General features: G+C 41.3%; 1 protein-coding gene across 1 annotated transcript in view; it reads right to left on the bottom strand.

Annotated features, from left to right (window-relative positions):
• LHPP (phospholysine phosphohistidine inorganic pyrophosphate phosphatase) overlaps positions 1-16,482 on the bottom strand; it is an 88,775-nt gene that overhangs the window by 56,258 nt on the left and 16,035 nt on the right. The window contains exons 4-6 of the mRNA XM_010581985.1: positions 13,881-13,944; positions 12,605-12,697; positions 3,918-4,009 (exon numbers count right to left, since the gene is read on the bottom strand). Coding sequence (XP_010580287.1) covers positions 3,918-4,009; positions 12,605-12,697; positions 13,881-13,944 — 249 coding nt within the window. The remainder of the gene's footprint in view (positions 1-3,917; positions 4,010-12,604; positions 12,698-13,880; positions 13,945-16,482) is intronic.

Here is a 16,482-nt window from a genome sequence, read left to right on the forward strand (position 1 = left end):
ACAAACCTGCAGACCGGACTGACCCTTTGAATTTGGATTTTACACCTGAGAAAGGCTGTACTTGGCCAACCCAACTACTCTCCCCATGTCAGAGAACCATGTTGGCTGAGGTCAACTCAAAACACCATCTTATCCCTACACCTTCCCACTATTGCCCGGACTTGCACCAACAGAAATTTTACTCCATGTCGCAGCTAGAATTTACTGCATTTCATGGACTAATCTATGCTATGCCTGGTTTAGCTACTGAGAAAGAGCTCAACACCTGAGACTAAGTCCTGCTGGAGGATTAAGTGCTTTAGACGAGAAGATAACTATAGATGCAGGAGTAAGTAACATGCAAAGTTTGTCATACTAAAGGAAATTGGCTGCACAAATTTTATTAAACTTTAAAGATCCAAAAGAAGCAAGACAAAGGAGCTAGCTTTCAGGACCTCCATTCAAGGTGGTGTAAAACTAAATGTTTTTGCAGCACCATAATCCACACTTTGAATCTCACCCTGGGAGCAGCCAACACTGAAGAAGACCTTGCAGAAGCCAGGAGGGCGAGAGCCCATGCAGGAAGGCAGCCCCAGGGCTACGCCGGCTCTCCCTGCATACCCCTTCTGCTTCTCCTCCGGACCTCGACTCGTCTGCCAAGCCAACCACCCCCACCACCCCACATTCACAAAACCAGTTCCTCAGTTCAGCAGGGAGCTGGCACCCGTCACCACCGTCACTGAGCAACACGGCACAAACACCACCACGGAGAAAGGCTCCTGCAACGCTGCAGGCTGAAGTCAGCTTCCTCCACCCGGCTGGAGGCTGCCCGCCCCGCGGAAAACCCGTCCACCCCTATCTACTGCTGAGACCTCTGCACAGCAGCAGCTCAACTGATTCTTTCCACAAAAGGCTTTCAGGGCCAAAGGGGACTTTTTCTTCTGGCTTATTAAAGCAAGTAAGATGCACCGAGTTGCTCTGCAGCCTGCGATCTGCATGTGATCGCTGTAGTCCCTTTGAAATACAATAAACAGTAGAGTAAGCCTTGGCTCACATGTCATCTTTTGTGCTACGGTGCGTTACCTTTTGGTGGGCAACAGATCTCAAAGATGTTCACGTGAACTGCACTGACCCCTGAAATAAGGAGAGCTGCCCCGATGCACATTCGTGCACCGGAGGTGACAATGTCTGCCAGTCGGGGACAGCGTGTAGGTGAGGATGGAGGGGTACAACAGAATCCCCTGGACCTCCCGAACATCATGCAAAATGCCTTCACTGGGATAACCTGTGCAAATAATGTAATTTCCATGTATCCAGCAGTATGCTGTGAAATGCACCTGCAACAATTCCTCGGGATAGTTCCTCTGTTATTTTTTATTTTATTCTCGAATCAGCTCTGCTTCCGTTTTGCTGAAGTGAGGCACCGTTGTGGTGGTGGAAATGGAAAAAAATACTCACAGCTGTAGAAACACAGAGACAACTCAGCTGGGGTGATCACTTATGTCCTGAGCTGCAAGACTCTCATAACTGAGATCTGTGGAAATCCCACCACACCAACACTCAGCAGCTACAGCAAAACCCTGATGCCTTTGTGCTTTACACTTTTGCAGAAACAGCCTTAGATTCTGGGGAGGTTCTGAAGCTGTGGCTAATACTGAAGTGAATGTACTAACGGTGCCATCCAGAGGTACTTGGGTGTAGCACACAGCTCTGTGTCAGCAAGGACTACTATACAAGTGAAAGAGAGGACCTATGCCTAACCTTATATATCAGACTTTAAACTAAACCCGCCATAAAATAATTACATTTTCTGTTATTTTTTATTTATCTTGCCCACCAGCTTTCATGCACTTGTTTTTTTCCATCTTTCTCAGTACTCACCCTGTGTTTTGATTTTCCACATATACTAAATCAGTCACTCTTAAAAATATATACATCTCTGACCTCTCTTGGCAAACAAGAGCTATTTCATTTTGCTCGCAATTGCTAACAACAGGACTGGCACCACATGCTCAATTTAGAAAGACACTCATCTGTATTTCACTGCCATACAATAGTACGTGATTTCAGACAACAGCAACCACACATCGAAACAGGAAACATAACAATGGAAAACAATCTTTTTTCCCCATCTAGAACAGCTGATGACTCCCTTTCAGCTGTGAAATCATGACTCAAACTTGATACAAGAAAATGTTTTCCCAGCATAGGATTATACATATTTATGTGTGTGTATATACAGTTTATGTCAGCTGCCTGAACAGTTTGGATGCAGCATCACCTGTGGCATATTTTATGATGGGCAAAGTACGTCACAGGACATACTTGTTCAGTAGCAAAGGTACCTCCTTCACTGACACCTGTATCTGTGTGACAATAAAATGTGGATTCACAAAGTGATCCCGTTAATATCAGGGTAAAATCAATCGTTGAATCCTCATTTTCTCCTTTAGGAAATTAATAGGATTACACAGATTACAGACAAATAATCCCAACAGTACGAACTATATACTTACTTTTTTAATCTTTTGGATTTTTTGAGCTTTATTCCGATAGATAACTGATTTTGAGGTGTACTATCTTAGAGATGCAAAAATACACAAAATAAAACACACTTGTAACTTGTCTTTTTTTTCTCAGAAACCATCACTTACTGGTCCATTAGAATTAAGGCACTGGGTATTACTTTCCCACCTTACACAAACTAAAAGGAAAATTGCAAAACAGATTGACTAGAAAACTAACAAAGTAACTTTTCAGATAGTCTACAGCAAGAACCATTCTCACTTGCTGCATCCCTCCCAAAGTGGATCCTTCTTTTACAGTCTCAGTATTTGAAATGCAAGAAAAACTGTAAAAATATAAACTATGTCAAATGACAGATGGTCATACTACAAAGAGGCATGGTTATGGTTAAGAGGAGATTTTGAGTGTTATGGAATCCAAACTTTAAATGTAGGGACTGACGTCTGCACTGCATTTGGAGAGTCACCTTGAGCTGACCTCAAACCTGACCTGGCCTGAGCATCACATGATGGCTTCATTTTCTACCAGTCAACCCTGGACCATGCCCTGTTTATAACTCCACTCAGGTCTCCTATCAGCAGCTGCAGGGAGGTAGCTCTTGGGTCAATGAAAGCACAGGATCATGGAGACACCTGCCTGGAGAAGGACTTGAGGGGTCATTTGAAAGAGAAGAGTGAGCCTGCAGAAGCCTGCTCTCCGGTAAAACAAGTAGAGAAACAGCTCTCGCATTTCAGACATCTCAGTGCTGAATACATGTCTGGAGGAAATAGCAGACATATGGAGTCCTTCATAAAGCTGTGAGATATGACCCACAGAGATCACTGAGTCGTCAGTCTAATTTTATAATCTTAACCCTGCTAGAAGTTTCAGACGCGTCTTATATCAAGTGTACAACACTTTCACGCAGCAGCAAAAAAAATAAGCAAAACCCAAGAAACGCACCAGTTCTATGTACTGTGATAGAAAAAAATATAGCAGTAATTTAACAGAAAATATTTCTTTAAAAGATCAAAGACAACTCGTCTTCCCCTTCCTGCCACTTTCATGCACACAGTGTTTTCCCAAATTGTGTTTTGCAAATGAAAATGTCATCATCCACCCAAGCCTAACTGCTGTACAAGTTGGTGTTTGTTCAGACAACAAATGCAAGCATGCACTGACAGCAAATTTGTGCCACCAATGGAAAAAGATCTGGAAAAGGCATGGAAAAAATCTGGTCTTGTGCATTCGCTTTGAATGTGTACAAGGTTCCAAACTGTAACTCCTTTTCTTTCAGAAATTAATGTGTTGTAAGGAAATCAGAGTGCAGTGTCATTTGGCAGAAAGGTAAATACAAAAATCATTACCTACGGTTACTTCCCCTCTTTCCACGATTGCCCCCATGGAGCGCAGGACGTAGAGCGTACACTGACCTGTACTTCCCTGTCCGCACTTGCAGAGCTCTCATACCGCACCGCTGGGCACCTCCTACATCATTCACAATATCATCTCCAATCATGATGGCCTGTCAAAGCAATGAAATACAGAAAAACTGGCGTCAGGTGAATTTTATTTCCGCCATACGTCACACTCCTTTGACATAACAAACAGCTTGATTTGATGTTTAATACTGCCATCAGACAAATTAAACAAGATAATATTGTCATCGTATTGATTAAAAGTCATCCTACCTTGAATGTAATTCATGCTATAGCTCGTCGAGCAATGTACTAGTGCAGTACACAACTCTCCAATTTGTAATCAATCACAAAAATCAAAGTGATTTGGCACAGTTCAAAGAAAATGCTGAATTTTATTAAGTTAGTCCTATTCTGTTCCTAATGCTGCACTTACGTTATGCTCCATGCAGTTTAAATTAAGCTTAACTTTTTAAGCATTTCCTTAAAATTGGTATTCTAAAAGCCAGTCAAAAGCTTAAGCTTGTGATCACTGAGATGTGTAACTTCGCAGAGCTTGGTCCCAATCCCTGCTCAGGTTGATATAGAAATTTGGAAAATCACTGTAAAATCTAATTTATTATTTTTGCACAACTTGATATGATATGTACAGGCCTTGCATGGTTTGTGTTACAGTGCAAATACCAATAAACTCAACTGAGTAGATTACCAAAAAAAAATGTAACTGAAAAGACCTTCTGGCTGTGTCTGATGAAAACGCGTAGCATGCATGCTCACTTCAGAGCTCCTATCTTTAACAAATAAAGATCTTTGTTAAATTGAAGCTTATCAACCAAGGGGTCTTTCTCATTAACAACTGCACCTTCAAAATTTCAAGTGCTTATTACCATCCTGCATTAACAATTATTACATTTATTTTATTCTTCAAATTTAAAACTAGTTGGGGGGGCTCATTTTATAGTTTCAACAAAACCCAGCATATACACAAAACAGTAATCTTCAATTAATAAGCAAAAAATCAGCTTTCAACCTTCCAAAGGCATTCTGGATTACTCTGAAGAGAACAGAGGCAGCACCTAAAACTGGGGAAACACACCAGCTTCGAAAATATGTAATCTAGTTCATCTATCCAATTTTAAGTGTGCTTTTGCACCTTCTGTATCAAAGTTGAATTTTATCTAAAATACATTAATTAGTTGCATCTTTAGCCACTTGATCTTCATCTTGTTGACTTAGCCTCCTGCTTTATAAACATAACTGCCAGGCTTTCCCAAAAGTGGCACCTTGCAACTCTAGAAATTCCTGCCTGAATTCCCATTCCTTCCAAGCACTTCTGATTATCTTCACATCTGCATATCAGATACATGGAGTCCCTATGCAAAGCGTTTCTTTTCTTACTAAAGAAATTGCCCTTATATTTTGTGTGGTTTGAGCTTTTTCTAGGGTCTGTCATGACGGGTCCTTGTCCCACATGTGGGCTTGGGAGGTTAAAGGCGTATTTGCAAGGGCACCAGGATTGCCTTAGATGGTGGTTGGGTTACTGAGGGCAGCACCAAGGGAGACTCTGCTGGGCACGGACAGAAAGCCAAGCCAGCATTTTTCCATCTGTGGAGAACTGATAAATAGGCCCTTGTCAGAGAGGTCATGGGAATGAGGTGCACACGGCAGAAGCAGGGATCAGCTTCTCCAGAAGCAGCGATCTACAGGAATGCTGAGTCTTTTCATACAGCTGGCTGCAGCTTTAAGGTCAAAACCATACAGAAAGTCTGTGTTGCAGGAGCCATTCCAGTTACCAGTTCCGCCTAATATAAAATCCTCTTCTTCCTTTGCCTTCACATGGAAGCATGTCTTTTCTACATAGCATGCAACCATACAAGAGCCCGTTCATCTTCTGTGTCACCCACACTTTGGTTCCCACTCCGTAAGCAGTCTGCTGGGCAGGACTAAATCATACATATTGAAGAAGTCTAAAAATACTAAAGCTCCAGAGCTATTTTTATTAATAATCTAATTACAACAGAATCTTCTCCCACTTATTACATAGCATGTAAAGGAAATCTCAGGATATACCTAAAGCTGCAAATGAACAGAAGATTTTCTGAGAGCATTCATAAACCAAACTGAGCTATCAACACATATATCTGGAACAGCTTCAGCTGATAAAAACTAAATCCTCTTTTGAGTAACACATCAGGTGCGGTGTGCAAGATTATATAGACTAGTTACCAGCCCAGTCTATCTTCCATGTTGTTTTTTAATACTGTTCACGTGAGGGATGATCATCTTCCCTCAGGTGATGGGATGTAACAGGATGCCCTCTCAAGTCAAGGCTCATTTGTCTGGTACCACAGTGAAGTAGTTTATTTTGAAACAGTTTATACATGCCTACCTGTGCTTCATTCTGCCTAGAAGAATCACCGCTGTGGCTAGGCTTTGAGAGCTCCTTTAAGGAGCAGAAAGACATAAGGAGTTGTGACAAAAGCGTCAGAGCTGGGGAGAACATGCCCACAGGGAAGGAGCAGCAGCAGGCTTTGGGACAGGTAGCTCTGCCTTTCCAGCTCTCTGCTCACAAACCACTTCAAAGCCACCAGACGATGGAGGGCTCAGTCTTTTCTACCCCTTTATTATTGGACCGTTTACCTTATCCACTCTGCTCATGGAAACATGTGTGTTCCTAATAAGATGCCTTCCTTGTAGATAGTTCACCTTTCCTTAGCACTCCTCCAAACAAGCAATCCAGTATGAAATGGGAAGAAAATGATGGGCTAATTTTAAGTAATTAATAAATAAAGCATATATACAGAGATGAGAAAACACAATAATCCCACTGTTACCTGCAGAGCTGCAAAGAACCTGGCAACACTGCTCCCAGCCAACTACCGTTACCAATTTCTCCCCAGGCTGCTTTGAGATATTTAATCATTCTCAACCACTGGCTTTAATAGTTTATAATTCCCTCTTCTTATAAAATTCCTTTCAACACCTCCCCAAGGCAGACAGGGAACAGCTGCAGGGGGGACCCCAGGAGCAGACCTGCCCTCTGCCACCTGCACACCCTTGCTCAGCCTGAACCCAGACATTCAGGATGAGATTTCTGAATTAAAGCAAATTTCAGTCCTGGGTTCTCAAAACCCTAAAAATGAATTTCCTCTGAAAACAAGAAAGGGCAGAGCAGAACAGCCCACCGAGCACTCGCTTGTTCGTCAGGGCTGTATTTTACCCCATCCAGGTAAGTTTTCCTGCAAGATGCCCAGCAGCTCTGCAAGTGCAGCTGCAGATGAGCAGTGATGCCTGTCCGGGCCAGCTTGTGGCATACGCATACAAAAATGTACTCCGGCCCCCGGGGATTTCACAGATTTACTATCGGTGAAGGGCAATAATCACTAAAGGAGGAGCAATTATTCCCAAATCATTTAGGATTTAAAAAATCATTGGCAAGAAGATAGAGGTCAAAAGGTGCACTGTCAAGGGAAATAAAAAAACTCTACCTGTCAAACCTGGGTTTAACTTCCTCTCTAACTGCAATATGGTAAGAACAGAGAGAAAGATATAAAACTGAAAGGTCACTTACCCACTGAAAGCAAGAATTAAAAGATCCCCATTCGTGTTCACATTTTACACAGGGATCACACCATTAATCTGTTCAATTATTCTGCGGAAGTTGCTTTTCTTAGATTGGCTAAATATTTACTAAAAAGAAGGGCAAAAATGCAGTGAGTCAGTCTCTCTGGTTTTAAGATAAATCATCAAAGAATTAAGATGGGAGTCATTTATATTTTCCTAAACCATATGGCTGGGGAGAGATGGTGTGTGTGGTTGTACACATGCAGTAAATAAAGCACACGTGTGCCAAAGCAGAGTGAAACCACTGCTCTTGAAGAGCCCCCATCAAACTCAACCCAGATGGGCAGTGATAACGGAGGAGATGAACATGACCTCCAAGAATTTGGGGGTGGGAAGGCACAATATAATCCCCACTGGACAAACCTCTGTGGCACAGAGATCACCATCACAGTCAGCAATCCTACTGGTGTTGTCAGGGCCACAGACCCAGAGCTGAATGGAGGTGGGGACTGACTCCTCTTACCCACAGAAGCAGCCAACACTAATAAGCTTTCAGAGATACTGGTAGGGTGGGAACCTTGCATATCTTTTGCCTGCAAACAGAGTTTTAATATTCGCTAAAATCACAGAAAAATGTTTTATCTGAAAGAATCATGGAGTAAGAAAATGAATGAGGCAGAAAGACAACAATTTCTGTACTACCTAGCCATGCTTGTGTTGCAATGCAGTGTTTACTAGGACAAGCTCAGGTACAATATTTCAGAGGCTGAAGCCTACGGAACACACAGAGAGATGCACAGAAGGAAGTGTGCTAACTTCAACAGAATATTTAACACAGTGAATGCTTCTACAGTCAAACATATTTATGCCTAAACAGATTCTTGCTACAGGCTTAATTACCTTAATCAAGCTAAATGTGCCAGGGACAAGAGGAAATAAAGCTTACATACAAAATCTTGATTAATGTATTAAACTCCTTTACACAAGAAATACGATGCATTTACTTTTCTCCCTATTCTCCTTGGCCCATATTATTGTTAATATGATATATTATATGATCCCATATTATTGTTAATTATGTTCTATCTCGTAACTACTGGCTGTGCAAACATCAAACACACAAAGGGCGGCACATGTGGCCTCTGATCTGGGAGAAAGTGTACAACAAGGCAGGTGAAACAAAGAAATACATTAAACCTCCAGGGCAGATTTCCAAAGGCTGCAGGGCCAGCCAGGTTTCAATAAGCTTTCAGCAGGACTTGAAGCTTCACTTGGGCACTTAACTCTTCTATCTGACATGGAAAACCTTCCCCCGTCGTGGCCGGTGAGCAGAGAGGGGATGCCAGCACGGCACATGCCACTCTCGGGGTGACCTCCCTCTGCTCTCATGCGCCACTAACTCCCACCTGAGACTTGCAGGTGGCAGAAATGGGAATTGGTTAACTACCAGTAGTTTATGCACTCCAGTATGACCTGTCATAACTCCCATTAAAGCAGGACAATTTGCTACAGAGAGAACTTTTTATGATTATATAAAACTACCGGAACCTTAACATTATTTAGGTTTTATTGTAAAGCTGTAAAAATCATCCACTGTTACAGCTGCCTTAAAACACATGAATTAGGCATTTCAGTAACCTTTAAGATGTGTTATTCTTTGTCATATTACTGAATCCTAAGATAGGTCTGGTTACCTCTAAGAGGTTTAAATTTCCAATCTATTAAAGTAATACCGGCAATCTGTTATTTCTAGGCCATTGAGGAAAGGTTAAAATGAAAATTGGACTTTGGGGAGTTCCTCCTATTCTAAGTGCAGGTTGAAAACATCTCAGCAGCAGAAGGCAAAGTCAGGGTCTCGGTAAGAAGCAGTTATCAAGGGAAACGACTGGTGATAACTTTATTGATTAAAGCAGCTTGAGAAATTTAAGATTTGCCACTGTCTAGAATTACTGCGGTGAGACAGCTTTATTAAAAAGGTATTTTTCATTAAAAGTCAGGTGAAAGAAAATTGTAGTATGTTTTCAAAAGCACAGCTCATCTAAAATGGTTTAATGATGGTATGGATTAAATGCATTCCACAGGTGGAATAAATTATTGGCAAACATTTTATAAAAGTAAAGGCAAGTAAACCCAGTCCTTTTCATGTCATTACAAATGCAGAGAAGTATAGCTCATTCAGGAGACAGATTAAAATGTAATACAGTGCATTACTAAGGAACTCACTGAACTGCATATACTGAGTTAATATTATGTATGATGAACTAAAACAACTACAAATTCTTCTCAAAAGAACATTAAAGTTGCAAGGTCAAGCACTCAAAAGTTAAGAAAATATGTCAGAATTAAGGTAGTTTGCTTTGCTGCAATTTGTCCCTCCTACGCCATGTGCATCATGATCCAGGTTTTAACTCCAGCAGCATGGACTATTTTTTCCAATCATCATAGAATCATAGAATGGTTTGGATTGGAAGGGACCTTAAAGGTCATCTGGTTCCAGCCCCCCTGCCATGGGCAGGGACACCTTCCACTAGACCAGGTTGCTCAAAGCCCCATCCAACCTGGCCTAGTCAAAGCACGGAGTGACTGGTGCCATTATGCGGTGGTGTCTACTGTGCTCCTCCTTGGTTAGGCACATACTCCCTTCATCTCGAATCTCTCTGAATACAAAAAATTACACCTACAGACTAGACATATGACTATAACAAATTGATGGCATTTAACACTAGAAACTATACAGAAAAAAATCTGTGTGAAAATATAGTCACTAGTAGCACTATGAGTATCTGGCAAATAGCAGAGAGTGAATAAATAGTAGTCTCTGCTGGGGACTATTACTGCTTTTCCATCCCCAAAACAAATCCTCTTGAAGTCGATAGGAACCACTCACCGAGGCTCACCCTATGCGACCATTTTTGCCAGCTTGGTGATGCATTATATCAAATTCTGCTCCCTGGAGCAGTTTTTGAGACAGAAGTTCTGGTGTGCTGTCACATCCCCGTAACGATACCCTCCCTTGGTGCCAGGGGCTGACACGGTCTCAGCATACCATGAGCTGGGCAAAACAGTGTCTGAGGACAACCGCGCCATCCTGCCTATGGAAAAGGGCAAGCAATGCCACTATACAGGGCCACAAGGATAAAAAAAAAAAACCAAAAAACCCTCCTCCCTCCAACTCCTATGTGTCGATCGTTTATGACATAAGCAGAAAGGAAACACAAACCATCCCTCTGATTAGACAAACGGTATCCAAGGGCTGAGCTCTGTCGTTTGGTTTTTTTTTCTTTGTTCTTTTTTCCAGCCACTTCTTCAAATGCCACTCTGTGTCTCAAATGGATTTTTTTGGTTTGTTGGTTGGATGAATGGATTGAATAATTGCCATGGCTGTACCTGGGATATTATGTTCAGGCTGAGCTATCTTGTTACTAGGAAGATATTGACAAACTGAAGGGAGTACAGAAAAGAGCACCACAGCAGGTTAGCGTGCAGAGGGACCAAATCACAAGGGAAGCTGCTGAGAACTAAACACACAGTTTTAGTAAGAGACAACTACTGCAATGATAACAAGTCTGGAGGTAATTGGAGGGAGAAAATATCCAGGAAGGCAAGCAGTTATTTTGGTTGTTACCTGGAATAAAACTAGAAATAAGGAGATGCAGTTTAAAAAGGAAGTATCCCAATGAATCTCAGAAAAAGCTGCCTGCCCACAAGACCTACTCGCCTGTGAGCACTGTCCCTAGTGTACTTACAGAAGCCCAGTTGTTTGGCTCACTGAAAACTACTCTGGACAAAACATTAATAAATGTGGAGCAGGGAACACTCCTGCACAGGGAAGGAGATAGATTAGATGGCCTACTAGGTCTTTTCCATCTCTCCACTCTATAATAAAGTAAAACCCAAGCACATACTGAATTACAGGGCCATAATTTCATCTCCAGGCTCTAGGGAACTACAAGCCACCCAAACTTCACTCCTGTTGTTTATAATGTCACCAGAACCTCCTGATGGAATTATTACGTTGTAATTCACTGCTGTCTGTGAGTCATCTCATACTCATCCTTATGTCCTGTGTGACATAACAACAAATCAACAAAGAGGATCTGGCCACAACTACAGAGCAGGGAAAAAAAAATGGGCTGTACTAAGTAAGCAGGGAGCATCACACATTCAGCGTGTTTCTGGAAAGCTTGATGAATACAATAACACAGGAGGAATTTTGGGATCAGTCAGTGCTTCCCATTCACCTAAATTAGAAAATATTTTATTTCTGCCTTTCCCTTTTATTAAAAAAAAGGTAGTCAGTGTGACACCAAAGGAAATAAATAACATTTTGGCTGCAATTCCACCATGCTGCAGCCTCCAGTCACCAAGCAGACTACCATGCATTGGGGCACCGCTCACCTTGTGAGGCATATCATTTTCCATAATTCCTTGGGAAACCTAACTTTTATTCTTTTGTATTGTTTTCTTTAGCCTCAAAGTAAAGGAATTTCACAACAGAAGTGCATGTTCTTTTGAACTATACGGTTTGGGAGGAAGGTGAACAAGAAAGCACAACGCAAGAGTACAAGTAGAAGGAGAAACCACAGTAGAGAATGGAGAGATGGAAGACTCTAAATTGGGTAGAGGTATGGAGGGCACAAGTCAGAACAAAGAGGGACACAGGGAATGAAAAGGGAAATAGCAGGCAATCAAAAAGAACCTCAAAAAAGCAGAGAAAATAATGCCATGCCTTTCAGGAGGGTAGGAAGTAAGAACAAGGCAGAAGAAATTCAGCAAGTCCCCACCTGCTAGCATTTACCCTCTTGGCTGTCAGTTCTCTTTTGTCTACTTCACATTATTTGATAGAATGAGCAAACATGGGTCGTCTTCCCTCTGAAGCATTTTTTCAACAATTTTCCTTTTCCTTTTTGAGTAATTCATAGGAAGATCCTGAATATAAATATTTCTCTACACCATGTATAACACACTGGGTTTGGAAAAAACGTTTGTGTATCCACCCCAAGTTTACCATGTCCCCCTGGCCACATTCCCTTCAACCTCTTCTACAACTTTCTCTGAAAGACAGCAAACCAGAAAAAAATGCATCAGTGGGCATAACTATATGGCACAGCCAGTGGTCACGGCATCAGAAACCTTACCTGCTGTGGTGGAACTCCCATTTCTGCTAAGGCTGACTCAAAAAACATTTTTGCTGGTTTTCCCAGTACCTCAGCTTGAACATCACAAGCATACTGCAAAAAAAGAAAAGAGAGACACACACAAAAAATGCTGATCAGAAAAGGATTTGTTCATCTCTAAGTCCAGTCAATTGTATAAAAAGTATGTGACTATTGATTTTTGCCCTTAAATAACACAATGGATTAGCAGGTGAAGGTGAATATCAGAGCATTTGGATAACAGAAGCGTTTTATGTCCTCTGGCAGGAGAGAAAGTCCTCCTGAAACATGTCAGGTTACAAACCTGTTACTTTCTCTATCACGAGAGCAGTCTTCAGACTCAGTTCCAGTATTGCTCGTTTTTGTCAGGGCATCACTCTCAAAGAAGTAGCAAATATCCTTCATATGAAATGATGAAAAGTACTGAAATGCCTTAAGAGATGTAGAGGGTTTCTTCAACCATCTGGCATATTTTCAGTGGTTCAGGTGACCAGCCTGAGCTGAAAAGCTTTATTCTCCTGCAACTAAATATCAGTAGCATGCTGAAAAAATTGAATAAATAAGGTCTTTCTAGCTTGTTCCTATACAACTAGAAGCCTGAACTTATTTTGGGAGGCAAAAGCTCTCACATGGATACAAACGAACGTGCGGCAAGCATACATTATATCTGCTATCTTCTGTGCTTGTATACTCCCTACTTTGCTTTAGTCTCTGCATTCATTCTGCGTTTATTTTTTTATATCTCTGCAAGCCTCTAAAAGGGAGCATAATGATTCTCTCCTTCTCTCACCTTTAGGTTGGCTTATCTGTGGGTTCCAGTTCTGCACTGATTTAATCAGGCTTAAAAACAGGATTGCACTTAAGTGTCTTGCTGAATAAAGGCCTTTTGCTGTAAACTGTAAAGGGCAAGGGCTACGTTAACAACGCTACACCAAACATAAAACGGACCTTCAGTTTTTCTTGGATTTCTTGCAGACAACATTCCATGTTTTTCTTTTCTGACTCCTTCTTGCAAGGACCTCACTTCCAATAAAGGTACCACAATGGTAAAAGTTCACATTTTAAATAAAATTTAAAAAATGAACGAAGCCAGAAAACAAATGAATCCACCCGTCTTTAGAATGCAGCAAATGAGTTTCAATCTGTGGAAACTTCCTCCACCAAGGTGAGTAATTACAGAAGACGACCCATATTTATACCAGTTACTCTTTTAACAAGGTGCACAGAGCGAGTAAGCATAATGCAAGCTATAAAATACCTCTAATGCCTTCATATACGCTCCAACATCAAGTTTCAGACCATCGGTTTCTTTATAGTAGCGTCTGGAAATGAAAGTGATAAAGTTCCAATGAAATGGCAGTTAAATACAAAGAAACCACATTTTATTATTTCTGTGCCTATATAGATGTCCATATGGCTGCAACAAAAAGTCAAGTCATCATAAACTCTGGAGCCTTAATTTAACACCAGGAATTAAGTAAAAGACAGGCTCAGTACTGTGCAATGCTGGGGAAAAGACCTCAGACCGGATGCCCATCTGGCATCTGGGACGCAACTCCACTGGTTCAAAGGGATTTCAACTAGCTTATATCAAGGATGAACTTGGCCTGTATTTTATTGCACAGAGTACTAGCTGCTTGCAAAGGACAGCAGTTACATTGCTCTTCCTTTAATCAGTGATGGAGACCCCTTGACAGATACAAGATGAGGGCTGGCACCAACCAGCAGCTGTAACACCTTCTTCAGTACATCTGGAAAGGGACCCCAAACAGTTGACCATCATTGCTTGTCACCAGCCTCCCACATGAGGAAAGCCAGGGCACTGCTTATCGGGACTAAGAAAGCCGTCGAAGCTAAATTTTGTTCCTTCTAAAAATGTTGCTATTGCCATGAAGCTCATAAGATTAGTTAGAATCTTTACAGTGTTTTTCTGGAATAGCAATTCACATTAACGCAGGTCTTCCAAGCTCTCCTGATCAGAGCAAAGACAGGTTTCTATATGACAGGAAAAAAAGGTAGGATGAGCAGCCAGTTAAGATTTTATGCCTTATCCTTCTGCCATTTTCGATTATTCAGCACAGCCTCCCTTTAAAATGACCACTTGACCTTTGCTAGAACAGCCATTAACCTTCTATAGTCTAGCGTAAACAGCTTAATTTTCTGACAGTGGCATGACAGAAGAAATTACAAAGCCAATTCCCACTCTCAGCCCAAAACAGATGCTAAATGTAAATCACTCCATTTTCAGGAGGAGGGCATTCTGCTTCAGTGACTCTGACACTTTCGTTTTCTATGGAATAAACTAAAACTTCAACGAAAATCAACCTACTTGCCCAAGGTAGGCACCTTGTTAAGGTCCACCCAATTACACTGATTCTGCATGTTAAAAACAAAGCTGGCTTGTGGCTGGTTTTTGTATATGGCCCTTTGCGTCAACAAGGCTCTTCTAGTTAGGTGAACAATTAATCCAATTTATAATCTACCTTCCTCAAGTCAGAGAACTTACCTACCAGATCAACTCATTCAGAACTCACGTTCATATTACCTAAATTATCAATCATTTAAAAAAATATGCTCGTGGTGAAAACTGAGCTCAGAATATCCCCCCCAAAAATCTATATTTTTAAATGAAAAACAGCATTTAAAAAAACAAAACCAGCAAGTCAGTTTTAGAGCTGTCTACATCAATGAATGACCAAATAAATAAATACTTTTATACGCACAGGGTACAAAGGCATTTTTGCATTCATCACGTTGCAAGTCTTAAACAAAGGTTGATTCTGTATTTCATTTTGAAAGATGGTATTACATAACACAGAACTTGGTTATTTTACATACATTAGCCATTCTGCTGTTGGTTCAACATTTCCTCCTTGTCCTTCTAACTGAGAAGCAGTAAGGATTTTTTGCCCATGTTGTAGGATCAGAGCGTGAGTGTCAGGTAAGGCAACACAATGGATTTAACTGCTCCTTCCTGCTGATAAGTTCTACTCAACTGGATCAATAACCACAAACTAAGAAGGGTTTTCATGCCCATTACGGTCTATTGAACCACTGAAAAAAAGTTGTCACTACAGTTTCCTCAAGCTAAACATGCATAGTCTTTTTTAAGCCCATACATCACACAACAGATAAGAATAACTCCTTCAAGGCAGTTGGGATTTGTCATTACTCAGTGCTGGCATTAATAACCTCCTGTTTAAAAACTCAGACTACATCTAACTGAATTGTTTTTAGGAAAACATTCAAAATCCCTGACTGGATTTTACCTGCATGTGAAAGCAGGAGGTTAGAATTTACCTTTAATGTTCAGAGAACAATTAAAAATGTCTTTTGATGTTCAAACTATCAAAAGAATTGATCTGTCGCTTCAAAAGCACAGCTGTGTTTGCAGGTCTTCGCCATACACACCAGCCCAGCCATTTCTCAGTGTATCCTTGGGTTCTCCCCTTCCATCTTTTTGGCCACCACACTTTACTCGCAGCCAGAGGAACATCTACCCCCATCTCCAACATAGTTCGAGTGGAGTTTGTGCATCGCAGCTACTTTGATAAATTGGTGGCGTTTCTATAGTAGCAAATAAAAACTCTCCTAGCTTCTTATTCCTCATGTATAGCAATTCTCAAGCCACCAGCATGAAAGCGTTCCCCTATGTATAACAGTTTCACACATATGAATCAACCTGCAGAGATGCTAATGCCAACTTTCAGAGACGGGATCTTTAAGTACCACTCAAATAGCAAGGAGTCATTTACGTCACACAGGCCATTAGCCACATCCAGTATCACACCTTAGCCACTACAAACGTGGGCAAGATTCAAACCTGGAAGAAGAAACCTGGCTGACCGTTGGCTGAAACA

The sequence above is a fragment of the Haliaeetus leucocephalus genome, unplaced genomic scaffold (assembly GCF_000737465.1).
Source record: "Haliaeetus leucocephalus isolate CR32 unplaced genomic scaffold, Haliaeetus_leucocephalus-4.0 Scaffold830, whole genome shotgun sequence".
In the NCBI taxonomy this organism is placed as follows: domain Eukaryota; kingdom Metazoa; phylum Chordata; class Aves; order Accipitriformes; family Accipitridae; genus Haliaeetus; species Haliaeetus leucocephalus.